The sequence below is a fragment of the Mastomys coucha genome, unplaced genomic scaffold, assembly GCF_008632895.1.
Source record: "Mastomys coucha isolate ucsf_1 unplaced genomic scaffold, UCSF_Mcou_1 pScaffold20, whole genome shotgun sequence".
NCBI classification, from domain to species: domain Eukaryota; kingdom Metazoa; phylum Chordata; class Mammalia; order Rodentia; family Muridae; genus Mastomys; species Mastomys coucha.
This window is the reverse complement of record NW_022196903.1, coordinates 108,110,971-108,138,233: the sequence shown is the minus strand read 5'-3', so window position 1 is coordinate 108,138,233 and position 27,263 is coordinate 108,110,971. Positions and strand designations below refer to the sequence as shown.

At 45.6% G+C, this 27,263-nt stretch overlaps 1 protein-coding gene across 5 annotated transcripts in view; it reads left to right on the top strand.

Annotated features, from left to right (window-relative positions):
- Vgll4 (vestigial like family member 4) overlaps positions 1 to 27,263 on the top strand; it is a 116,662-nt gene that overhangs the window by 33,630 nt on the left and 55,769 nt on the right. Inside the window, exon 1 of one of the 5 annotated variants that reach the window (XM_031382980.1) lies at positions 18,304 to 18,836. The exons of 3 other annotated variants lie outside the window; for them this stretch is intronic. In XM_031382980.1, coding sequence (XP_031238840.1) covers positions 18,755 to 18,836 — 82 coding nt within the window. In that variant the 5' untranslated portion in view covers positions 18,304 to 18,754. Of the gene's footprint in view, positions 1 to 18,303; positions 18,837 to 19,191; positions 19,287 to 27,263 lie in introns of those variants that run through there. One more of the 5 variants, XM_031382983.1, reaches the window with a different exon arrangement.

Sequence of the window (27,263 nt, the reverse complement as noted above, 5' to 3'; positions counted from 1 at the left end):
GTAGCTAAGCTGAGAGTTGACAGTTCTGCTGCACCAAGAAATGAATTGTAGGCTCGATTTTTGGATACTTTGGATACTTTGGATACTTCTTGCTATGGTCAAAGCTATTTGACTTGAGTGAGTGACTTCATTCTCAGCGCACAGAGAGCAAGTTACATTCATTTATGACATTCTGTGTGCATTAAGATGATCTATCCATAAAGTCATTCACCAACTGTTTCAATGAACAATGGTTCTGCTTGGAGGGTGGCACAGACATTAGGTGAGGGTAAGAATCTGGCTGTGATAATTTGGAAAAGCATTCATCTCAGAGAAAGAGTAACTTATAAAGTCCTTTTCTTCAAACTTGATACAAGAGTTACAAACATCAAGCAAAGCATTCAGTCTCACTCTTTGTTGTTCTCTTACAAGCCCCTTCCCAATTTAATTGTCTATGTTTCTTTTGGGTATATAAATACTTTTTGAAATATGTAAGCTGTTCTGCAAACCATAGTATAGTGTAGAAACATGAAATAAACAATACTACTAGTAGAGAGGCTGAGATAGGAGAAGCAAGATTTCAAGACCCTTATGTTGTACACAGCAAGACACTGTCACGAACAAACAAACTGAAAGTGTATATGGATTGTACAATATTGGACCTATTTCTCCAATTACCAAATTAGAGAGACCATTGAATGACAATCAACAAATTTCTAATACCTCATATTTTTGGATTTCAATTGATTAGGATATGTTGGTAATATTAATTTGCATATTAAGATATTAAGAAAAAGTAATTGTTACTTCCTGTTGTTTTTTTCTTGTAAGAAGTGGAATTAGGTTTGTGTGGATTTGTTGAAAGATTACCTTCTTGCTTCTTCTAGGGTGTAGTTTCGCTCCTTATGTTGATGTTTTCCCTCTATTATCCTTTGTAGGGCTGGACTTGTGGAAAGATGTGTAAATTTTGTTTTGTCATGGAATATCTCGTTTCCTCCATCTATGGTAATTGAGAGTTTTGCTGGGTATAGTAGCCTGGGCTGGCATTTGTGTTCTTGTAGGGTCTGTATGACATCTGCCCAGAATCTTCTAGCTTTCCTAGTCTCTGGTGAGAAGTCTGGTATAATTCTGATAGGCCTGCCTTTATATGTTACTTGACCTTTTCCCCTTACTACTTTTAAAATTCTTTCTTTGTTAAGTGCATTTGGTGTTTTTATTATTATGTGATGGGAGGAATTTCTTTTCTGGTCCAGTCTATTTGGAGTTCTGTAGGCTTCTTGTATGTTCATGGGCATCTCTTTCTTTAGGTTAGGGAATTTTCTTCTATAATTTTGTTGAAGATATTAACTGGTTCATTACCTTGGGAGTCTTCACTCTCTCCTATACCTATTATACTTATATTTGGTCTTCTCATTGCATCCTGGATTTCCTGGATGTTCTGGGTTAGGAGCTTTTTGCTTTTTGCATTTTCTTTGACTGTTCTGTCAATGTTTTCTATGGTGTCTTCTGCCCCTGAGATTCTTTCTTTTATCTGTTGTATTCTATTGGTGATGCTTGCATCTACGACTCCTGATTTCTTTCCTAGGTTTTGTATCTTCAGGGTTGTCTCTCTTTCTGATTTCTTTAATGTTTCTTTTTCCATTTTTAGATACTGGATGGTTTTGCTCATTTCCTTCACCTGTTTGTGTTTTCCTGTAGTTCTTTAAGGGAGTTTTGTGTTTCCTCTTTAAGAGCTTCTAGCTGTTTACCTGTGTTCTCCTGTATTTCTTTGAGGGTGCTATTTATGTCTATCTTAAAGTCCTGTATCATCATCATGAGAAGTGATTTTATATCTGAATCTTGCTTTTCCAGTGTGACGGTGTGCCCAGGACTTGCTATGGTGGGAGAATTGGATTCTGATGATGCCAAGTAATCTTGGTTTGTGTTGCTTATATTCTTACGCTTGCCTCTCGCCATCTGGTTATCTCTAGTGCTACCTGCCCTTGCTAAATCTGACTAGAGCCTGTCCTTCCTGTGATCCTGGTTGTGTCAGAACTCCTCAGAGTCAAGATGTCTCTATGATCCTGTGACTCTGGGATCCTGTGATCCTGGGCTTGTTAGAGCACATGGGAGTGGAGCTTCCTCTGGGTGTTGTGGGACCAGCTGCAGAGCTTGCACCCAAGGTCTGCTCAGGGCACCAGCCCATATCTTTTTTTTTTTTTTTTTTTTTTAAATTTTATCCTGCTTCCTACATATACTTGGATGTACAGCTCTGGGAGTGGAGATTCCTACTTCTGTTATTTCTGTGATATCTAAATCAGATCCAGGAATATAGTAAGGGGTCAGGAACTTATGTGTAGAAGGGACAGACACTGTGTCCTCTGTTATTCTGTAAGGTTTCTTATTTGGGGCTTGAGGGGGACAGTTAGGCCAGTTGTCCTTTTGGGTAAGACATTTATCAGGAGAGTCATTGACATCAGGGTGCAGACAGAGAGGCAGCAACATGGTGGAGGCTCTGAGGAGAGTTCAGGCCAGCAGGCTGAGGTGATGGTCCCTTCTTAGAGGTCTCTAAGGAAGAGGACTGGTTTCACATAGTCAGGGTGTGTCCGATTCCTGAGTGGCAGAGGGAAGGAAGGAATTCTGGAAAGGAATGAGCCACACATGTAGTTAGTGTGCATCCATGATTTCCTAGGGATGTAAGAAGAGTACTCGATCACTCCTTCTCCTGGAATCCAGGCACCCAGTGTCTCTTACAGACTCATCTATGAGGATGGATATAGAGGGAGCTACAGATGGGCATCACTGGAGCAGCATCTAGTCTGGGATTCTGATACTCCACTGACAGTTAATGTGCACAGGGATGGAACCTAGTTGGTTGCAACTTCCAGCTGCTCAGCTGGTGTGTTGCCCAGTTAGCGCTTTCTCACCTCTAGGTATGGGCTGGATGCATGGTGCCCAGTGACATCAGCCAGGCTGTGGGGTGGGCGTGGAGTAGGAGTTAGGCATGTTGGGATCTGAACAGATGAGGATGTGGACATTTCTTTAATTTTGGCAAGCAATGGTTAGAACTCCATTTTTGTAAGAAATGTCATTTATTTAAAAAAAGGTAACTATGAAACATTTTTTTAAAAAAAGAATCTGTGGTTGCTCTCAAAAGAGCATGAGGAAAGAGCTAGGGCAGAGATACTGCCCAGCTGTGAGGAAGAGTGGAGAAGCAAGCACATCCTAAACTGACACAACTGTTCAATTAGCATTAAGATCAGTTTTCTTTAATGAGAGTTATTTTGTGTGTGGTGGGGAGAGGACACATGCTACAGCACCTGCGGGCGTCAGAAGACATGTTTCAGGGCTCTGTTCGCAGCAGCTACCTCACTGAGTGAGGATCTCTGGCTTCTGCTACGGAGCCGTGTGTTCCAGGCCTAAGAGCTTCCTGCCGATTCTCCTGTCTCCACCTCCCATCTTTCCACAGGAGTGCTGGGAATGCAGATGCACGCTACTGCCTGCCACGTTTTACAAGAGTCTCTGGAATTAAACTCTGTCTTCTGGCTTGCACTCTGGTGCTTTTACTCACAGAGCAATGCCCCTTCCTATACAGCCCAGCGGTGCACTTACTCATGTGCTATCATTTGTCCCCTTCGGATGCTGAGCTTCTCCTAGTATCATGTGGCAGAGCACACTTTTAATCTCAGCACTTAGGAGGAGCTGGAAGCAGGAAGATCAGGAGTTTAAGGCCAGCCTGGACTACTGGAAACTGTCTCAAGTATAAGACTGAAAACCCACACAAACCAAAGGATACTGGAATGAACATTTCACAGTATCCTTCTGTGGTTCTTAGGTTTTTTGATTCCCTTTGGAGTCAGGGTCTCACATACCCCAGGTTGGCTTCAAAATTACTATGTAGCCAAGGATGGCTTTGACTCTTGATCCTTCTGCCTCTCCTCATGTGTGCTGGGATCACAGTCAGGTGCCACCGCATCTGGTTTTGTTAGGGGAACTTTCAAAAAACTTTTTTAGGTTTATTTTTATTCATGTGTGTGCCTGTGAATGAATGCCACATGTTTGTTGGCACACCCATGTAGGCCAGAAGAGAGCATTGTTTCTCCTGGAGCTGGAGTTACAAGTAGCTGTGAGCCACCCCAGGTGCATAAGAGTTTCCATCAGTTGAGCCATTTATCCAGCCTCCTGTGAGGGAGTTTTTAAAACCGCTTTGCTTAGATATGTGATAGAAATAATGGCGACTTATCTTCAGGTAAAATATCAAGACCCCATGGCTGTGTAAATGCTGCTTTGGTTGGATCTGCTTAACTTGATGTTATCACTAAAGTAAAGAAATACAGGGTTAGGGCTGGTGGGGGTGATTCAGGGAGTAAAATCACATATGGATTCCTGACAACCTGGTTCGGTCCCCTAAATCCAGCTAGAGATGGAAGGAGAGAAGAGACTTCACAGTCCCCTGACCTCTTCACATGTGTTCCATAGTAGCCCTGGCTATACACATCTACACACATGCACATATACACAGATAATAAGTACAAAAATTAAAAACAAACAAACAAACAAACAATACAAGCAGTTTTAGCCGTGCTTGGGCACACTGTGTTTGGAATGGTGCATGTAGATAGACCTGGTTTGGAAAACCTGGGACATGGTGACCACGAGTCACCCTTGCCATGGATTGAGATAACAGACACCTCGTGACGGCTGGGGTGGGGTGGGGGGTATGGCAAGGAGGTCCAAGGAAGGCTGCTTATTCTGTGATGTCTCTGTGCTGCGGTGATGCCTTGTTAAAATACTTGTTTTGTGACTGACTTCTAAGTAATTGGAGATATTTTTATATGGGAACTTTGAGCCGACGAGAAGATTTCATTAATATGCTCTTCCAGAAAAGCTCAGATACATAAGAGTTTGTAACAATGAGATCTTCGTGTGCTTGTGTGGTATGTGTGTGTGTTCACCTGTATGTGTGTACGTGCATGTATGTAAGGAGGCCAGATGTTCATCCATATCTTTTTTGATCAATTTCCCCTTTATTTACTGAACCTACATCTCATGGATTTGGTTAGCTCAACTAGTCAGCCTGCCCTGGGGATCCCAGCTCCTCTGAGCATTGGAATTACAGGCAGGTCACCACACCCTTCTGGTCTTTCTGTGGGTGCTGGAGATCTGAACTTAGGCTCTTACACTTGTACAGTGAACATTTCAGCCACTGGCTGACCTCGTTAGCCCCAGAAGCTGCTCCTGATAGGAAAGCCGCACTGCGTGGTTATGTTCACGTCATTGAATTGAGATGTTCACGTCACTTAGAGGAAGGTGTTACAACATTCATGTTGCCGAGATCCCGATTTTTAAGGCGTCTCCTTCCAAGTATGACTGTACCCTGGTTGTACTTGGCAGACTCCCACGGCCTTTAGAATGTCCGCCACCACCTCCGCCAGTGGCTCTGATTCCCCTGCTGAGACAAGTCCTGCCTGTTGGAATCACATTTTTCTCCAGTGGAGTTTGCAGCTCACCTGGCACATGGAGCTACACAAGGTCTTGGCTTTGTTTCTGCCTTCCTCTCCTTGATCTCAGTTATACTACAGCAAGGATCAAGGGCCCGAAAGGTGAGACTCAGAGAGGCATACTCTCACTGGAGGGAGTGGAGTGAGGAGGGAGAAAGGACAGCGTGGACATGCCAGGTCAGAGCCAGCGGGCATCCATGGGACCGGGCAGTTTCTTCTAGGACACCATGTTTGATTTATGTACCAGTTTTAAAAGACGGGCAGGCTGGAGTTCAGTTCCCGGTGCCATGTCAGGTGACTCACAATTGTATGTATTTGTGTTGCCCAAATTCTCTCCCTTTTTAAAGGTTTTTTTTTTTTTGTTAAAGATTTTTTTTTTAATGTTATGTCTATGAGTCTTTTACCTATGTGTATGTGTGTCCACCACATGTGTGTCTGGTGTCTGAGGAGGTCAGAAGAGAGTGCCACATCCCCTAGAACTGGAGTACACACAGTTGTGAGCTGCCATGTGGGTTCTGAGAATCAAACCCAGGTCTTCCCCAAGAGCAACAACTGCTCTTAACTGAGTCATCTCTCCAGCCCTACACTCCTTAATTATAAATCAGTCAATCAATCAATCAATCAATCAATCAATTACACAGAAGGACCCCTCTGAGATGGAGACATGCAGACATTTCATGAGTGTACACTGACCACCTTGCTCATCATGGTTAACTCAGAGTTTGAAACTAGTGTGAACAGTTGCAGGGGAGTATATTGAGGCACTGAAGGAAGTGGCCTGAGGGTGACAGGCAGGGGTAGAGAGCAGGGCACCTGGCATTGTGGAGTCTGCTGCCATCAGTAATGGGTGGGCAGCACTTTGGGGCAAACATCATGTCTGTGACCCCATCTTCCCCCCGGAAGATAAAACCTGCAGGGTTACAGCAGGTTGTTTTAGATGCTGTGAAACACTGGTGGCATCTGAAAGAGAAAAAAAATTCCCACCTCACTGGCCTAGAAGCTTTTAGGGTCTGGACAGAAAGAATGCAAAGCCTGTGTTACAAGAACTACAAACACACACTAAAGGGCCAGGAAGGGAGAAGGCCTATTTTGTGCAGAATGGCCAGCCAGATGTTTTCATTTTCTAGAGATGGAGCTAACATGCCTGAGCCACATCCTCATAGGATCCATTCTTTCCCACCTCCAGCATTGGGCCTTTGGGGCTATCTTTGTGTTTCAGTAACTTCTTGTGGTTTTTATTTTATTCTTTAAAAGAATTATTTGGTTGCTGGGAATTGAACTCAGGACATGTGGAAGAGTAGCCAGTGCTCTTAACCATGAGCCATGTCTTCAGCCCCTTCTTGTGGTTTTTATTGAGACGAGGTTCCTATATGTAGTCCAAGCTGTCTATGTGTCTGCCATAGACAGCCAGTTCTCAGTAATGCTTGCTAACTTGTCAGTCAGCCCTCACCCAGCTTCTTGTGAGATGACTATGAATTGGCACACGTGCTTCATTAATGAGGTTCTCCATTTGCAAAAACCTTGCTCTTCAACCCTGCTTTGCAAGTCTGTTAAGGTCTTGGACAGATGCCATTTTACTTATGAAATCCACACCCAAGTCCCTGCACAAAATAGGCCTTCTCCCTCCCTGGCCCTTTAGTGTGTGTTTGTAGTTCTTGTAACACAGGATTTGCATTCTTTCTGTCCAGACCCTAAAAGCTTCTAGGCCAGTGAGGTGGGATTTTTTTTTTTTCTCTTTCAGTGCTGTGCAGAAATCCCTCTGCTGAGCTAGAGTTCCAGACTGCGTGGAGGCAGTGTCTCTCCATCTGTGATGCCTTCCCTGCCATGCTTCAGGCCATCAAAATTTGCACACAGCACTTGAAAACTTGAAAACATGTCTATGCTCTGGGCTTAGTACGTTCCAGATTTTCATGTACAGTTTGATCCTGTTTAGGGTGAGTTTGTGAGCACGGCATGCAGGCAGGGTTAGATGCACCCCATTCTGTGATCTTGCTGCTGGGACTCAGCTACTTCCTATCTAATAGAAGAAAGTCTAGGTGTTTGCCTGACTTTGAACTCTCTACGGTATTTCCATGTACACAGCAGGCTGTTGCACATTTCATGAGTGTACATTGATCACCTTGCTCATCAAGCTCACTTTCTTGTTGAACATTAAATGTTCATTCACAAGGGGAAACTAAGGACTTGAGTTTTCTCTTTGATGAAGAGTCCTTGGCCACACACCAGGCCAATAAAGTGAAAGATCCAGACCGAATTCCTGTGTTCTCGTTCTCTGCGGCCTTCCTGGCATATTAAACTGGCAGCCAGTTTTTGTTTTTATTTTCGTCTTAATTAGTCATGCTACTGAAAGCAGGCACACAGCCGTGGTCTGCAGAGGGTGTGGAAGGGTGCTCCTAGCTCAGTGATTGGAGGGAAGTGGATGCTGTATGTGTGAGCCTTCCCTGGGAGGACACGGGTGGGGGAGGGTAACCGCCTCTTTGGTGTTTCCAGAGCCAAGCTAGAAACTGTTACCTAGGGCTTTGGCGGCAGCTGTGTCTAAATTTGGTGGCTTGGTTACTGCTTTGGGGAGGGGATGCCTAAGCCTGTCCACACAGAGAAAGCCTGAGCTTTCTCTTCCCCATTACTTACCATGTGCCATACAGAAGAGCGAGTGGGAGGAAGCATTTATTTGGGTGTAATGTGAATTGGAAGCATTGGGGTCAGTGGGTATAATGGGAATGTTTATACAGGAACACTGTAACTGGAAGCCTTGAGTAACTATTTCAGACAGAGTGGACGGTAGAGCCTTTCACTGTTCACAAGTAACAGGATCTTCCCTGAAACTTAGGTTAGCGAAGTCCCTTATGGCCATTGTTCCTGGGACTGGCCTCATCCAGATTTGTGTGCAACTAGTCCTTCATCCCAGGTAGCCATGTCTCACTCTGTGTGCTCTTCAGAGGAACACAGAACTTGCAGCTAATGGCAAACTATATTGCTGCAGAGCTAACCTACCAAGAGAGTGAAAGCCAGCATTCTGTGTCTGTTATGATCAATCCTCTCTTGGCACTGTCTCTTGGCTTGTCTCTGTTTTTCTTTCTGTCTTTCTTGGTTTGTAAGGATGGCAGAGTGCTAATGTGCTTCTGTGGTAAGAAAAACTATACAACCCAGCAGAAGATGGCAGTCACAGCTGTTATATGAACCAGCATTCTGTGTCGAGATTGTATGTGGGAGTGGGTAGGGATGAAAGGCTCGGGGGAAAGAGGAGTTCCCAGAACTCGGGTTTTAGACAGGTGCAGGTAGGATGGCAATGGAAGGGAACCTGCTGTTCTGTACTACAGTCTACAGGGGACTATCAGAGGACTAGAGAGGGGAGAGGCTGAGCCAGGAAGGAAGTCATGAAGGGAGACGTACCCTCCATTACTACTGTCTACTTAAGTGACAGACAGATGAGTGATCCATGTGAGTTCTGGATAGTTGGCGGCTTTTCAGAGCAGTAATCTTAAATTTTTCTGTGCAATCTACCTGAGGGTTAACTCCACCTGAGCGTTAGAGAAGCCGTTAAACGGGCAGTGGTGAGACCTTTGTTCCCGCTCTTTTTCCTCCCGTCTTTTTATGGCTGGTTCTGTTTGAAGTTCTTTGGGGCTGGAGGCAGGGCAAGCCTATCACCCTAACAGACTTGGCATCCTTTATGGAATATGAGGAAACCATTGGGCAGGAAGAGCCCTGAGTCTGAACCCTCTTCTCTGGCCCTAGGTAGCCCTGCCAGATTGGGGGCGTGGTCCTGTCATGTCTATTTACATATCCGGAAGTCAGGCGTTGTGCAGTTACTTGATGGAGACCAAGCATCTGAGTGTCAGAGCCAGGCTGTAAGCCCAGTCTTTTCTGACTGTTTTTAGGGGTCCTTTACCAGGAAGCCTCTGTCCCTTGAGATAGAAAGCAGGGCGAGTGTTCTGCTTTCTGCCTCCGGTGCCGTCTGCAGTGACCTCCGACCTTTGCATCCTCCCGTTTGTCCTTCTGGGTTCAATCTTCTATGTCGACACCCTGATTGCTCTTTCTAGAGAGTTGGCTTTCCTCACCAGGGCTGCGGCTGTTGGAGCATGGGCTGTTATGGTTTTCGAAAACTGCTTAGACCCTCTAGCTTATGGAGTGTGGCTCAGTGGGGAGTGATTGCCTAGCACGCTCTAGGCTCTGGCCCACATCTCCAGTATTGATGGTGATATGGGGGCCCGGGGAAACCTACTGTGTATCCAAGGCTATCTCACATATCACGTATCTGTGAGATGATTCTAGACTTGTGGCTGGCTCTGAGGTCACTATGGAGGTAACTTTTCTGAGCCCACAAGTGAGATCTGGAGTGAAGTCCTCCACTTTTTGAGAATGGGACTCTCTCTGACCCCTACAGGACTATGTTCTCACTGCAGCAAACACAGAAATCCAGGAGCTGACAGAGTCTGCTCTGGAGGCTCTGCCCTGTAATATGGGAGGACCTCATTGTCCTCCAGCATCCTGGCTGGATATCATTCATACAGGGCACTGCCACCCCAGGTGGCATTGAATCATTCTGAACTTTGTATGGCGTATGTAACTCATCTATCTGTTTGATATATGCTTTGGGAAGTCTGCTCAATTATTCTCTCCTTCTTTACACATTATAAACCTAAGGAAAAACTTTTTTTTAAAATGGCAAAAATAAGCCACAGAGTCATGATGTTCACTTGACCATCTCTGCTTTATAACTGTTTACAGCAGCAGGAACCATATCGTGTAGAAGACGGGGGTGAGGTGGGGCTCCTTTCTAGTGTCCCAGACTCAATCAGAAATACCTCTGGGGCCTGGTGGCCTCATCTGCTTCCCTCGGTACCCAGATTAGATTTAGAAGTCCTCGCTCCAGTTTGTTCTCTCAGAAAATATTTGTGGACCTAGCAGTGCTAGGTTTTGTTATTGTTAGGTTCTGGGGAAACTGATGTAAAGAAAGACCAGAGGTATGAATAGGAGGCCAATACTTGAGGAATACAGCTGTAAAGAGACAATGGCCCCACTTAGTGCAGCCAGAGAAGACTGGAAATTCTCCACCAGCCCAGGTCCCAGATGAAGTATGTGTGTGCGTGCGTGTGTGTGCGTGCGTGTGTGTGTGTGTGTGTGTGTGTGTTTTGCATCAGCTCCAGATGCTTCTGAGCTAGGATCCTACCTAAGATGAAAACAGGGATGATGTGGTTGTGTGTCTTAGGTTGGCTCACAGTGCCCCCTAGCTGTAGTGAAGAGCAATGCACCTGTAAGGCTGGGCCTGCAGCCAGGAGCTTCCGACTTGGCCAGTAGTCCCCAACCTGTGGGTCGTATATTTTTCACAGGGGTCACTTAAGACCATCAGAAAACACAGATAATATTTGCATTAGTATTCATCAAGTAGCAAAATAACAGTTATGAAGTAGCAACAAAAATAATTTTATGCTTGGGTCACCACAACACGAGGAACTGTATTGAAGGGTTGCATCATTAGGAAGGATGAGAACCACTGCTCTAGGAGAACTGTTTTAAAACTGTCTATGGTGTGTACTTATAAATCCAAACTTCATCTGTCTTGAGTTTCTCGGGCCTGGCTATAGAATTAGGGGCTGGACAGTGCATGGCTTAGAAGGCTCCTGATTTGTTCCAGTGTGTGGGAAAACCACCTCTCCTTCCTTTGTGTTTTGGGAACAGAGTTACAGTGTAGCCCAGGCTAGCCTAAAACATCTGCTCTTTCTATCTCAGGCTCTTATGTGCTGGGGTGGCAGTTGTGGATTATAACAACTGACTCTCAAAACTGTGGCATCTATTACATTTACATTGATTTATTTTGTGAACATGTGCATGGTCAGAGCTCAGCTTGTCAGGATTGGTGCTATCCGTCCACCATATGGGGTTCCAGGGATCGAACTCAGGCTGTCAGATTTGGCAGCAAGCACCTTTGCTCTCAGAGATGCCTCCCAGGTCCCAAACTGCCCCAGTCTTGTAGGTGGAATTCTGGTGGCCATGTTAGTGTCCATATAAACACAGCATCAGTAAAACCGCTGAGGGGTGTCTATAGGGTGACACTGGAAAATCCATCGTGGAAAACCTGGGCTTGCTCCATGAGAAGGCTTAAACACTATTGGCCATTATTTGGCTTAATGGCATTTTCAACAGAAATATTTATTTCCCTTTTACAATACTGAATACAGTTGACATGGTTGAGAAATAAAAATGGAGGCTAGAAAGATGGCTCAATGGTTAAGAGAGCTCTTTTGCTTTTGCAGAGGATCTTGGTTTGGTTCCTGGCATTCACATGCTGTTTACAACTGTCCATTACTCCAGATCCAGGGGATCTGATGCCCTCTTCTGGCCTCTGAAGGCAATGCATGCATGTTGTACATAGACATCCACTCAGGCACAAACACATACACACAAAATAAAAATAAATAAATCTTTAATAAAAGAGAGATCTGACCTTAACTCTTGACAGTACCATTGAGAGGATTAAAATTGGAACCGGGCTGGGTGCTGCTCAGGGTGCTTCCCTCCTGTGGATGGAGCTCTGCTTGCAAAGACCCTCAGACTATGCAATGTCATCTCCACGCCCTTGCCTATGTCCCTCAGTTTAGGAGAGGTGACAACTCTGGGGTAGTGGGCTGCAGACCCTTGAGCTGCATCAGCCAGCTGTTCTTAGTCTAAGGAGGAAAAGTCAGGGAACAGACATCTGTTTAGACTTTATGGCAGTAGCATATGGCAGTAGACATTTGTCTAGATTGTATGTGTGAGTGGAAAGGCTTCCCAGTGCATTGTGGGTTGTCGGCAGCACCCCAGGCTTCATCCACCATGTGGTGATAGCACCCCCAGTTAATAATAAGACAAGGACAAGAGGGACTCTGTCAAATCAACAAGCATGTTTTTCAACTTGTAGGTGGGACCCTAACTGAGGGAGGCCACTTCTGAAGTGCTGTCTAAACCATGGAGCTGATAGGCCGTGGGGTGGTTAACAGACCATGGGTCTCATATTAGCCCCAGCAGTGAGCTTAGCTCTTCAAGTGCTGACCCTCTGAGACATTAGCCCTACCCCAGCCTCTGGGAAATGCCTCTTCCCATCTTTTGCTGCAGAAGTTAGTTCTTGTCAGCCTTGCTGGAGACTTACGGATAATTGGGATTTGTTACAGTGCAAATGATCCTTGGATAGGATTTCATGAACCCACATTGCTTGTTTTCCTAGTTAGGGTTCCTATTCCTGTGGTGAAACACCATGACCATGCATGCACCTTGGGGAGGAGAGGGTTTGTTTCATCGCACACTTCCATGTAACAGTCCATCGCTAAAGAAAGCCAGGGCAGGAACCTGATCAGAGCTGATGCAGAGGCCATGGAAGGGTGCTGCTTACTGGCTTTCTCCTCGTGGCTTATTCAGCCTACTTTTTTATAGAATCCAGGACCAGAAGACCAAGGGTGACTCCATCCACAATGGCCTGGTCCCTCCCACATCGGTCTGTGCTTTTTAAATGGCCTACAGCTCAATCTTATGGGGGCAGTTTCTCAATTTGGCTTCTCTCCACTTACATAACTTTAGCTTGTGTCGAGGTGACATGAAATTAACCAGCACACTTATAGAACACAGTATACTTACAAATCACAGTAGTCATTTTCTGCTGTGCACATTGTTGGACATGGAGAACAGTAGCTGTAACAGTGTTCACTAGAGACAGCTCTTTCTGGGGATGGTAATGTATTCCCTTCCCGCAGCACTGATTCATTATGATGGCGGTGGTGGTGGTGGTGGTGGTGGTGGTGGTGGTGATGCATTAGCCCCACCACACTTGGCTTTTTCTAGTTACCTTAAACACCAGGAGGCTGGAGTGATGGGTCAGTGGTGAAGAGCACTAGCCTCTTTTCCAGAGGTCTGGGCTTTTGATTCCTAGCACCCACATGGTGGCTCACAACCTTTATAACTCAGGTTCTGGTGGATTAGAGCCCTCTTCTAACTTCCGTGGGTACTGCATGCACATGGTGCACTCACATACATGCAGGCAAAATACCCACACATGTCAAATGAAAATAAAGCTAAAAAAAGATAAGCCGCTATTCTGGAATATGTACTCATAAGTTTGCTTATGCCTTGAGTTCATCTTAAAACCTGCTTCCCCTTAGTCATGTGTCATCAGTAGAATTGGTTCATAATAGTATTTTTGTTTTAATTTTTGAGACATTTAATAAAGGTGGAGCTATTTGGTAAGAGGCATTTTCTTTTTAACATTTTTTAAGAGGCATTTTCTATGACTTGTCTAGGTAAAAACAAGAGGCCATTGCGTTTGAGAGACAGTTTACACTAGGGACTTCCCCTTTTCAAATTGCCAGTGTGATTTAAAATTGGCCCCTAGAGGGAGATGTTGTATTGAGATTTGACATCCTGTTTGAAGAGCTGTTGTCTTCCACATTTCACAAATGTGGGTTCAACCCCTTTCAACAGTGCACAAAATGATCCTGTGTTATTTAAAGGAAGTAGAGTGTATCTGAACTTAGAACTGGTATTGTTTTGCAGGGAATAAAATTTAAGACATAAGTTAATTATATACTTTGTGCAACATTTGTGACAAAGTACATTTTAAAACATGTCAGTTTGAGCAATTGCACATCGCAGAAATAGTGTGACATATTAGGGCCTTTCCTTGGAAGAGAGTGCTGCAGAAGGAGCTTAATGGCTAATTTACACTTACCTGGTCGGTACCTCTTCCCCTGTGGTGTCCTGCAACTAGGACAGTTCAGTCTTTAGAGGCCAAGGAAACATGGAAGGAGGGACTGCAGAGTTGTCATCTGACACCTGCCCCCACATTCCTACTAGACAGAGAGACACATGCTATTTATTATATATAAGTACAGTGTAGCTGTCTTCAGACACACAAAGAGGGCATCAGATCTCATTACAGATGGTTGTGAACCACCGTGTGGTTGCTGGGATTTGAACTCATGACCTTTGGAAGAGCAGTCAGTGCTCTTAACTGCTGAGCCATTTCTCCAGCCTGAGAGACACACACTAACAAGAAATTTGATTCTTTCCCCTCCATTTGGATAACAGGTGTGCACCTGTTTAAAGACTCCAACTCACACAGTAGGTCACCACCAACTTGGCTGAAGACCTATTGTGTGCTGATTGGACTTTATCTACAGTCTGGCAGGTAAGAGCTGTATAAGTCTTGCCTTAGAGCTAAGTGCACAGTGGCCTGGCCAGCATAGTCCTTCCTTGGTCATGGTTCCTAGAGGAGAGTTCCCACCAGGTCTTCAACTTTGCATCCAAAAGAAGTCAGTCTCAAGTGTTTTTCCTTTATCATCAATGCAAGGGTGTTGTTGTTGTTTGTGTGTGTGTGTGTTTTGTTTTGAGAGGTTTATCTGTGTAGGCCTACATGTCTGGAACTCACTCTATAGATCAGGTTGGCCTTAAACTCATGATCAGCCTACCTCTGCCTCCTGAGTGCTGGAATTAAAGGTGTGTGTCACATGCCTGGCACAAGGTTTTAACTTAAAACTGTTTGTAGCTGTGGCTGACATTCTTGAGGCCCTCGTCCCATCCTGGGTACCACGTGATTTTCCTATTACAATGACATTGTGGATATTAAGATAGGCCAAGCGTGAAAGTGCCTCGGCCAGTGCTGTGTCTTGGATGGTTGTTTGTACACTGCTGAGGAATGTGCAGTGGATGTGAGCATTCAGAGATGCCTGCAAGCGTGAGTTCTCACACATCAAGCTGTTCACTTGATGCTGGACACCAACTCATTTCCTAAAATCTTTTTTTTGGATTTTGTTGTTGTTCACATATCAGTTTAGGCTGATTTTTTAAAAAAATATTTATTTTATTTATTTTATGTGTATGAGTACACAGTAGCTGTACAGATGGCCATGAGCCATCATGTGTGTGGCTGCTGTTGAACTCAGGACCTCTGTCGGCCCCACTTGCTCCGGCTCCACTCACTCCGGCGTAATTCACTGCAACTGTCTTCAGACGCACCAGAAGAGGGCATCAGATCTCATTACGGGTAGTTGTGAGCCACCATGTAGTTGCTGGGATCCGAACTCAGGACCTTCGGAAGAGCTGTCAGTGCTCTTACCTGCTGAGCCATCTCGCCAGCTCCTGGGCTGATTTTTAATTGCATGAATGGTGATGGGGAACCACCTTTAGACAGAAACAATTGTCTAAATGTGTAACCACTATGAATTTTAAAGAAAACAGTTGACTGTACTAGGGATAGGGACCTGATAACTCAGTAGGGCTGTGTGTTTCCAGAGTCTTCCAGACTTGATACAATGTTCCCTTCTTTGAAAGGCTCAAGTAGGAACATTTGATTCTAACAAGGATCTGAAAGGAGCTATCAGACCCCTGGCTTTTCTTAAGCAGCCCATGGGTTTTGCTGATGTAGACTAACTCAGTAGTCAGCTTTCTGGCAGGTAGAGTGATTTAGTGGTTAGCCTAGACTGGTGTCTGTGGTCATAGCACCATCTCTCTTCCACCAGAAGGCTGAGCCAGCCATAACCAATATTTGTAGAGTGCTTATTGTGTGCTGTGGTGAGATTTATACTGACTGCAGCTGGGCCTTGATTTTTGTCTTTTCCACAAGTTGTCTACTTTGGTTATCTGATACCAACTGATACTAGTATGTGGCATAATCCTAATCTGTGACTAGCAAGAGCACACACACACACACACACACACACACACACACACACACACACATCCATCCCATATAGACATTCACCTCTGCAGTTCTAAATGTTCATAGTTCCCTATCAACTTTGCATTTTAAGTCAGATGCTTCAATCTTGTCCTTTGAGAGTCTTATTAATTACTTAGAATTGTATTGCCTTTAGTTACTAAGCTTTAAAGGTACTGTAGTTGGATATGGTGGCACATGGTTGGAGTCTTGGCAGCAGCAATGCAGAGGCAGGTGAATCATGAGTTTAAGCTAACCTTGACTGTAAAGCAAGACCCAGTCTTAAACCAAAAAGACCACTGTCATCACCAACAAGATGCACAGGAGCTGAGGGATGGCAGAGTGATCTGTAGAATGCACTGCTCTTACAGAGGATCCTAGTTCAGTTCCCAGCCCCCACACTGGGCAGCTCATCACTGTCTGTAACTCTAGCTCCAGGGGATCCAATAGCCTCTTCTAAACTCTGTAGGTGCCTACATACACATGCACAGCCCCCATTCTACACATGTACACATAATTAGAAATAAAAGTAAATCTTTAAAAAGGTGCCATATGTCTTCCTAGGGATTATTATCTTGCCTTTTAACTTTTAAATGGAGAGCTTCCTCCTTCACCTTCATTGCATAAGAAAAACACCCCTCGTGGGTTGATGAGCAATGTGGAGAAATGTCAAAACAGCCAGCCATTTAAAGTTGAGCATGTCTGAGCAGGCATAGTGGCACACAGCTTTAATCCTTGCACTGGATGGGCAGAGGCAGGTGGATCTCTGTGAGTCTGAGGTCAGCCTGATCTACATAGTGAGTTCCAGGACAGCCAGAACTTTAAAGTTAGACCCCCATCTTTGGGGAGTGGGGGGAGTTGGTTCTTTTCTTTCACCACATAAGTCCCTGGGATCGAGCTTGGTGTCCCATTGCCTACAAACCACTGTTTTTAATGTTGAGTCATGGAAGAGAAGTTGCTAAGTGTTTTCTGCACATCCCTACATCTGTCGGGGGTTGTTTCAATCTGAAAATAAGTGAATGCAGTGAAGTTTTTGGAAGGTGTGATAGAGCCCAGAAAGGTCTTGAAACTCATGGCAGTCCCTTCCTTAGTCTCTGACTACTAGAATTACAGGCTTGTACCACACTGCCAGGCTGCAGTAGAGTCACTTGGAGCAGGTCTTTTCCTTTGTCAGATGATGCTGATGAAGCTCAATGCTTTTCTGTATTTGAACTTGGAACATTTTTAAAGTTTCCATGATTGGTCACAACCTCCCAGATGAGTTTGGAAAACAATTAGATTTTTAAAAAGTATTTTATGTATATGGTTGTTTTGCCAGCGTGTATGTCTGTGCATTATTGCATGCAGTGCCCATGGCAGCCAGAAGAGGGAATCAGGTTCCGTGGGAATGGAGTTACAAGTGCTACTGAGTGCTGGGTACTGAGCTCAAGTATTCTGCAAAAGCAAGCCAGTGCTCATAGCCACCTCTCCAGCCAGTTCTCCCCTTCCCTGTGTGTGTGTGTGTGTGTGTGTGTGTGTGTGTGTGTATGTGTGCGTTTTGTATGTGTGTGTGTGTTTGTGTGTGTGTGTGTATGTGTGGTTGTGTGTGTGTGTGTGTGTGTGTATGGGGTGGGGAGGGGGGGTAGATATCTAGGCTACTCTCTTGTCCCTAGGTCTCAGTTTCCTCTTCCCTGGAAAGATTTGCCTCTGGTGTCCTGTCTATCTGTACAGCTACAGAACTTAGGAAGGAAGTTACGTGTAACATTGACTTTGAAAATGTAAACACTCGCTGTGTCCCTGGACATAATAAAACCATCTTACAAAGAAACAAAGAAACCTTGTACTGAGCAGAGCACACCCCAGTGGAAGCCCTGGATTCCCAGCCCCTGGAGCAAAGTCACCGAGAGTTTCATTCCCTGTACTCTGCATCCACGGCAGACTTTTCTTTTTTAAACTTTGTGCTTAGCCTCCCTCACAAACAAACCACTCCAAGACTTGCTGGGTTTTCCTTCTCGGCCTCTGGCTCTGGCGGCCTTTGGCTCCTGAGAGGAAAGACTCTCCTCACCCCCTGCGCCTCACTGTCCCCTCCTCTTTCTGCTTCCTGCTAACTCTGCTTGCGCCAGGAGCCTGATCCTGTGCTGAGGCTCCAGTGAGCATGCTCACAGCACCCCCTCCACCCCCAGAGCAGAGGAAGCTGGTTTACATACGAGTCATACCAAGCATAGCCAGCATGTCAGTGCAGTCAGCTTGCAGCGGGCTGTGAGGGAGAGTGCCTTTGTCCTAAGAAATGTGCTTTGTGTTTTTCTTTTTTGCTGCTTTCTTTTTAAACCCCCAAGACAGGCTTGAGAAGACTTCTGAAATGATTTTTTAAAGCCGAATAGAAGACACAATCAGACACCTTCCACAGGCCCTTGATGGGTTTTGTTTGAGTCTGATTTTTTTTGTGTGTATGAGTGTGTATATATATATGATTTTTTAAAAACCTTTTACATACTTTGTTTTGATCCTGTGAGGCTGGGCCTCTATCTTCCCGAAGTTTTAGGAGAGCCTGGAGCTACTCAGCTAAGACTGAATTTTGAAACTTTCTCTTTGGGGGTGAAAGCAAAGAACAGTTTTTCTTTGCTAGCCGGACAGATAAATGCTGTTTATGAAGATGGACCTGTTGAACTACCAGTACTTGGACAAGATGAACAACAACATCGGCGTTCTGTGCTATGAAGGTAGATGTTCTAGAATGTACTCTTTTGCATTTGTGACGGCCGCTCCTCCTTTGGAGAGGGGCTCTGACTGGCTTCTGAACATTATTTTCTTGTCTTTCTTGTGATAGTAGAATGACTGGAAAGACAGTTGCTCACCATTTCAGGACAGTTTGCTTTTGCCTGGCAGGAGGGTGGCAGCCAGGGAGGGCTGGAGGAAACAGTGTTAAAAGTTTACTTGAGATGTACTAGCAAGGTCTGACAAGATCGGTACATTTTAAGTGATTTTCTCTTTTGATTTTGTTGGCGCCGTATGCATAAGTAGGAATCTACATAAGTAAGGAGAAGTTAACCATGTGGGTGTTGGTGTAGAGGGGAGGGGCTTTGGGACTTATTTTTAAACATATCACCGTGTACAGTGTGGACCCTTGCTCTGAATTTCATGTCGTAGAGGAACAACAACAGAAAGCTACAGTAAGTTCTTGTTTTCCTGAGCCATTGTCTCAGACATGGAGGGTTTTTTTCCTGTGGGGTTTGTGGGGCTGGCAGGGCCTGGTGTCAGAGAGCCCAGGCTGGGCTCTTTGTCTGCCGCCCCATTTCCTGTGCAGAGAGCTGACAGTGAGACAGGCTCGCTCCAACCACAGCCCCTGGCAATTACACAAGTAGCCAGAAGGGTAAAGAAAGTAGAAAGTGCCCCCACCCCTAGGTCTGTTCATCACCTCCCCTTCCCCGGGCACTCCCTGTAGTACTTTAAGCTTCTCTGGAGAAAGCCCCAGTCCCATCTTTTAGGATCTTACCTACGTGCGATTTGAGACCAGGGTAATGGGGCTGACTGGTGGTGCTTGCCGGGCAGGGAGAGACCGGGGGCTGCCGGGGAGTCTTTCCTGGTAAAAGCACATAGGAATCAGGGCACATTGACTGGCCGGGCCGTGAGCAGCAGGCTCTTGGTTTGCTCTGGGCTTTCTCCCCCAGTAAGCCTAGTGGGTCGCCTGCTTTTTCTTGAACAGAAGTTAAAAGGGGGAGCAGAGCCAACTGTGTTCATGTGAAAGTTTCAGATCTGCTTCGTAAGTTGTTGAAAACATACCCTTTCTCTTTCAAGCTTGCTTTAAAATGAACTCTATGGGGAAAATCTCATTTAAAGGAGTTTTGTTGTTGTTGTTTTGCTTTTTAAAAAAATAAGCTATCACTTTACTTTGACAAGTTTCCTCTACATATAAGAAGCATCTCAGCTTCCAAATCCCTCATCTCAAAGGTTAGATTCTCCAGAAGTCACCAGATACCATTTCTGGTGGGGTTTGTATATTGTCTTTTAAAAAAAGAAAAAAGAAAAAAAATCCCAACCCCAATGAAAGCTGGAAACTTTTAATATGAGTTCCTTGTCAAAAAATAGTCTGATATTTAAAAAAAACAAAACAGAATGCCTGACTGGCCCGGTTGAGGAACGCAGAGCCTGCTAGGACAGTGGTCCCTTCCTTGTGGCCCAGGAGGAAGTAAGTTCGGCAGCTCCCCCAGGTGGGCGTGTGGTTCCACGGAAAGCGAAAATGCCAACAGTTAGCTGTCTGTTTCCTTCACTGTTTGGAAGAACAGACTTAGAAGCTGAGAGCCGAGTGGGTGCGTGGGATCATAGGCTATCATGTGTTTAGTTTAAACATCTGCTCCTGTTTTCCTTATTATGAAAGGTAATATTATTCTAACACCAAAATAAATGCACAGGAAATGAAGAAAAGCACAGCAAAACCCGAGTGGCGCTCAGAGCCAGTTGTTTACGTCCTCTGGTTTTCCTCACTGTAAACACCACACACATCTGGCCTCAACCGCCAGGGCCCTGTGGAAGGATGCATGGCATTCTCTCCTGTAAAAAAAAGTCTGAACACAGCTAAGCCTGGCAGTACACACCTTTAATCTCAGCATGGAGGAGGCAGAGGCAGGTGGATCTCTTTGAGTTCGAGGCCACACTGCATTATAGAGTGAGTTCTAGGATAGCCAGGGTTCTGTAGACAGCCTGTCTCAAAAACAAACAAACAAACAAACCAACCAAAGGGGAAGTTGGTCCAGTTTAAATGAAGTGTGTTGTGATTGTTTGTATTGTACATGCCAGCCCTCCAGCGTGCCAGGACAGTGGTGCGGAACATGAGCGGATGGGGGTAGGTGGCATTTGATTTCATCTGTGGCATAGGCCAGTCTCCTGCCTGCCAACAGGGGAAAGACTCAGCTCTTTACCCTGTTGCCTTTAGAAGTGAAGGTGTAGGTGGGGAGCTTTGCTTGCCCCGGTTGGTTCAATGACAACCCTAGTTGTGCCAGGGGAAGTGCGTCCTCACCACCTTCCTTCTCTCAGCTGCCACCACGAGGTTGGGTCAGCCACCTTCCCTGCAGCACATGAGGACCCCCACACCTAACTTTTGAATCCACTCTGGGTTGCCCTCCTTGAGGTCTTGGGCTGGAGCCTATCTAATGCTAAATCCACCTTCTTCCTCTGAGGAGCCCCATGTAGCCCAGACCTGTTCTAAATGGCTGGGGTTGTTCCCTGCAGAGCAGCCCCATCCTGGTGCCTGCCCTCATAGTCACCTTGGAGGAGGATTGAAAGGCCAATAAAGGGAAACAAATACCCTGAGATGTTGAAACAGAAAATCTAACTCATGAGAGCTAGTTTCTACGCTAATGACAAGTGACTTAGTAGACTTGCTTGTGTTGGTGAATAGACTCAGGAGCCTCATGGCCTCTCACCACCATGCCCCAGAGCTAACCACTACATCCTGCCTTACTCTTCCGATGGATCCTGTTGTACCTACAGAAGTTTACTTTTGCCTCTGTCTCCATAAAAAAGGCACAGGGCAGCCCCAGCCAGTCCTCCCTTTTCTTTCCCCTTTGAATTCCCAAGTACCCCACTGGACGGTCAGAAGCCTCATGAGGGCAGAGCGGGCCGCCTTGGTGACTGGCACAACCCCAAGGCTAGCTCAGGGCCTTCTTGGGCTCCAGGAAGTGGTTTTTGGTGAACAGAGAAAAGGTCGGCAGGCCTTCCCCCAGGCTGTGGTCACTGCTCTCTCTATAATGCAGTCTTTAATTATAAACTGTTGTGTTTTCTCTAATTAACTCGTCACCACAGAGCCAGCCAGGGCCTCAGACATCACCTTCATACCTTCGCCTTACTTTGCTAATGAAATTGAGGCCCAGAGCTTCTCTCTATTCAGATGGATTGATTGTTTGTTGCAGGACTGAGCTGAGCTTGGAGCCAGGGAATTTCACCCATCTCTGGGCCTCTTCTTCCCACCCTGCCTTTCCAGAGTTACTGTCCCTCCTCTGCTCATATCCTCAGGACAGAGCACGCTGGAGGGTGGGGGCGGGCTACACGAAGCTTGCAGTGCAGTGTCCTGATGCCAACTGGTCCAGGTTCCGAGGCTTGTTTGTCCAAGGAAGAGTAGTGATGCTAGCTGCAGATGAGCAGCCTTCTAGAACTTTCTCTCCCTGCCACTATAGAATGTGGGGGTGGGATGGTGTTGGAGGAGGAACAGGCCCTAGCTAGGGGCCAGGTCCCCAAGAGTGAGTCCTTCAGGAAGCAGAGGAGTGTGGGATGTTTCAAGATGGCTGACAGCCATATTTACATAATTACTAAGTTCTGAAAACTTAGATCCTAATAAATGCTCATGGTTGGCTGTGGCTGTAAACTGCTGTTAGTGATTCTTCAATTATGGGTTAAGAGCTATTAGTGTGTAATTTGGTAGAAGAATTCTCCCCTTTTAATTTAATAGTGTGATTTGTCTTGGGAGAAAGTAAGGATAAATTGCATATTGTGATGGGCTCAAAGCTTCAGAGAACGCATGGAGAGTTCCTCAGGGTTTAGAACTGTTGGCTGTTTTAGAACATAATTACACTTGTTTCACCGCAGGCTGCATTCAAATCCATTTTCCTGGACCGGAAGGGAACATACGCACTTGAGCCGCCCAGCAGATTGAGGCCCTGCAAGTCTGGGCATGGGGCTCTTTTGTTTCTTGCCAGTCTACCAGCAACAGGTTGATGGGGGCCTAGCTTCGGTATTCTTTGTCTAAGGAGGCTTTGGAGGCTCCAATGCTGTTGGGTGAGAAGGCCACAAGAGCCAGGCTACAAGTCCCAGGGCTGGTCCCCAGGCCTACACACAGATCAAGTGACATGGTCTTGATCCAGATGTATTCCACACGGGTGCATCTGTAACCATTTTACTGTGGAAAATCATTCAACTTTAGCATTTTACAGGTGTGTGTGTGTGTGTGTGTGTGGAGAGAGAGAGAGAGAGAGAGAGAGAGAGAGAGAGAGAGAGAGAGAGAGAGAGAGAGAGAGAGAGAGAGAGAGAGAAACAGAGAGGGGAGAGGGAGGGAGAGAGAGAGAGGAGAGAGAGAGAGAAAGAGAGAATGGGAGAGAGAGAATGGGAGAGAGAGAATGGGAGAGAGAGAATGGGAGGGGATTGATAAAAGCCCAGGTGAGTGCAGAACACTTCTGTCCTTGTCCCTCCTAATTACAGCTTGTGCCAGGAAGGTGTGATTAGAGCCTCCTTCCTTCCAGCTTCACGCCCATAATTCTCAATCCCCTTCTGGAAGGATTGTTTGACTTGGCTGTTATCTGTGGGAGCCAGCATTTGGCTTGTTAGAAGTCAGCCCTAGAAGGCAGCGCTGTCCCCTTCTGCCTCTGCCTTGTGTTCCTAGGGTATCTGGGTTCATTGCCATGAAACAAGTTCTTAATACCGTATCGATATAAAGAAATCTCTGGGCAAAGGAGACTGCGCAGTGGGTAAAGGTAATTAGACTCAAGCCCAGGGATGACTTGATTTCAGTCCCTGGGACCCGCATGGTGGGAAGAAAGAACTGGCCCCCAAAAGTTGTCCTCTGACCTCCAGGACACATGAATCCCCTCTCTGCCCACTTCCTAAATGTAAAAGGAAAGAGAGGGAGGGAGGAGTCTCCGTGGCATGTTCAGAGCCTCTCAGCGCAGCTTAGTTCTGCTCCACTGCCAGAACGAGGCAGAAAACTGGGTTTTGTCATGAAGAAATTAGATCCAGATTTAGCTCGCTGCTTGTATACAAATATATGTAAAAAAGTCTTCCCAGGGAATGTAACTGGCTGTATCTGCCTCATCTCTTTGTATTTAATGTTTATTTAATGACAGTTTATATTTAATGCTATTTGTATATTTAGCTCATGGTAATTATTTTTTAGCCTTGCTCAGCAGTGTAAGTCTGTAGTGTGAAGCAGGTCTCCTCCCTTTTTTATTTGAAAAAGAAGTCATGAGTTAGTTGTCCTCCTGCGACCCCCCCCTCCCTGCACGTGCTTTATTTTAAAAATGATTTCTCTTCTGTTTGTGCCATACTCCCCTGCGCACCCCTGCCAGGCTCTTGCTCCCAAGTGGATGTCACATGCTCCCCAACTTTATTTTTATTTTTTCAAAAAGGACTAAGTTTTCTAATATACGCCCATGGGTATGTGCACCACACACATGCAGGTGCCCAAGGAGACCCACAGAGGCTGTCCCTCTCTAGTAGAGGGAGCTGGGGTCATAGGCAGTTGTGAGTGCCCCACATGCAAGCTGGGAAACAAACTCTCCTGTAAGAGCAGCGAGCACTCTTAATCAACCACCTCTGAGCCCCAAGGTTTTTTTGTTTGTTTGTTTGTTTTGTTTTTCAAATCACGTGTCTGATATGGGGCAGGGGCTTGTGTGTACCATGCCCATGGGTAGCAGTCGGAGGGTTACTTGGTGGGGTCAGCTTTCTTCTTCCACCTTTATGTGGGTTCCAGGGCTTTCGTGGCAAGTGCCTTTCCTGCTGGGCTGACTGCCCACCCGTGTTCTGGAAGTTCTGAGAATTCCTTCTGCCTGTTTGCCTCACTGTGCCGACTTTTTAAGAATTTTAAAGTCTTGTTTATATTAGTGTGTTAGTGTGGTTGGGTGCTGATGGAGGCCAGCAGAGGTTGCCGAATCTCTCAAGCTGGGATTAAAGGTTGCTCTGAGCCACCTGAGGTGGGTGCTGGGGAGCCAACTGAGGTCTGGAAATGCAGCAAGCATTCTTAACTGCTGAGCCATCATCTCTAGTCACTACTATACCAACCTCCAAATCCTGTGGATTGTTTTAACTTTGGGCCTTGTGTAGAATATTTTTCAATAATAACATTGTGACTCATTGCTAGTTGAAAGAAAGTATTTACCGTAGTAAAAGTAGAAAATCTGGCTGGGTGGCACATGCCTTTAATCCTAGCACTCAGGAGGCAGAGGCGGGCAGATCTCTGAGTTCAAGGCCAGCCTAGTCTCCAGAGTGAGTTCTAGGACAGTAAGTGCTGCACAGAGAAATCAGGTCTCCAAAACAAATCCCCCCAAAGTAGAAAATCTATTGTATTTACTTATTTGTTTTTGACAGGTTCTGTAGCCCTGGCTGGTCTAGAACCCACTGTGTAGACCAGGCTGGCTTTCAAACATACAAAGATCCACCTGCCTCTCTGTCTCTGAATGTTGGGATCAAAGGAGCATATCACCATACCTAGACTGTAAATGGATTCTGAAAAATAATTTATTTTTGTTTTTAATTATGTATGTGTTTGTTTGTACATGTGGGCATAGTGCCAAGGGAGGCCAGAAGAGCTCATTAGATGAGCTGGAGTCACAGAGGGCTGTGAGCTGCCATGTGGGTGCTGGAAACTGATGGCTCCTCTCAGCAAGTGCTCTTACCTGCTGAGCCATAGCTCCAGCCCTAGCAAAGGAGCTTTGTTTTGTCTTATTTTGCTGTTCTAGCTCCATGTAATTGGAATTATTCTGTATGCCATCTTTTGGGGGTTATAGAATATGCTGGAGGTGGAAGCCAAGGGGTCGCACATATGCATAGCACATGCTCTAATCCTGAGCTCTTGTGCCTTAATGAAATCTTGTGAAGTGGCTGAATGGCCCCGAAGTGCGGCTGTCTTTCCCATGGGCAGCCAGGCTGCAGCAGAGAAGGCGGCCTCCCTCGGTTCTGGGATTGACAACACCGTCCTGCTCATTCACTGGCTGTTAAACATCTCCTGGTGCTCCAGTTGGAATTTTTTCCCAGCTAGTATTTCATTCACGTTCCCCACCAACTTTTCAAGTCCTCCTTCCTCCCATGCTGATGGAAGGATGTACATCCAGACCATCTTGGGTCATTTTGGGGGAGTGCAGTTGGGGGGAACTTGTGATGGTGCTAGTCAGGTGACATTCATGATGCTGGACTAAATTGGGACCTGAGTGGGGAGACTGATTCTGTATCAACAGGCAGGTGGCTTGAAGCTGACATGTGACATGTGTCTGCTTTGCTGTAGAAACAGCTTCCTGTAGGCTGAGACACGGAAGAGCTTAGACAGAGCCATTATCTAAACACTGCTCGATCGGCTTTGTGGGAGCAGGAAGGGGACATTGTTTTTATCAATGGCTATGATTAGTCATGGTTTTATTTCTAGAGGAACAAAATCAGTATCTATCTATCTATCTATCTATCTATCTATCTATCTATCTATCTATCTATCTATCTATCCATCCATCCAACCATCCATTGGATTTATTAGAATGGTTTACAGGCTGACATCCAGCTACTCCAACAATGGCTGTCTACCAACAGAAGGTCCAAGAATTCAACAGTTGCTTAGTCCATGAGGCTGGATGTCTCAGCGGTTCTTCAGTATACACTGAAATCCTGAAGAAGTAGACTCTAATGCCAGTGAAGGAATAGACTTGCCAGGGAGAGGGAGAGCAAGCAGGCAGAGCGAGCCAGCCTCCTCTCTCACGTTCTTTTTTTCCTGGGCTGCCAGCAGAAGGTGGGGCCCAGATTGAAGGTGAATCTTTGCACCTCAAAAGATCTGGATTAAAGGCCCATCTTCCTAGTTCAAAGATCAGGATTAGAAATGAGTCTTTCCGCTTCCGATGATTTAATTAAGAAAAAAAAATTCCCACCCAGGTGTGCCAGGCCATTTTGGGTTTTAGTTAATTTCAGACGTAGTCAAGTTGACAACCAAGAACACCCATCACGAATCCCATGCATCTGCTAAAGTTATGAATGGAAAGGCATTATCCACGTGCGCGGTTCTTAATCTTATGTCTGTTTCCCATGAAAACAGCGCCTGTTGATTCCTGGCTAGTGACCGGGCTTTAATAGAACACACTCCTCGCGTAATGTTTTCATGCAGATGTGTGCTGCCAGGGAGTTCAGCAGAGTTGTTTGCACTACCCATAATCCAGCTGGGCAGTGGCCATGTTTCTTCCCCTGATAAATTAAGAGGGCCACGAGTGCAGCTTTTGAGCAGTTTTTCTCATCTTCATTATATGGCTGCACCATCCCATGGGATGAATTGAATTTTTATTTTATTATTGGCAGCACTTTTATTTACTCATGTTCTTTCATTCTTACTATGCATTTTAAAAACTATTTTCAATGTACTTATTTAGCATGCATGGTGTGTGTGTGTGTGTGTGTGTGTGTGTGTGTGTGTG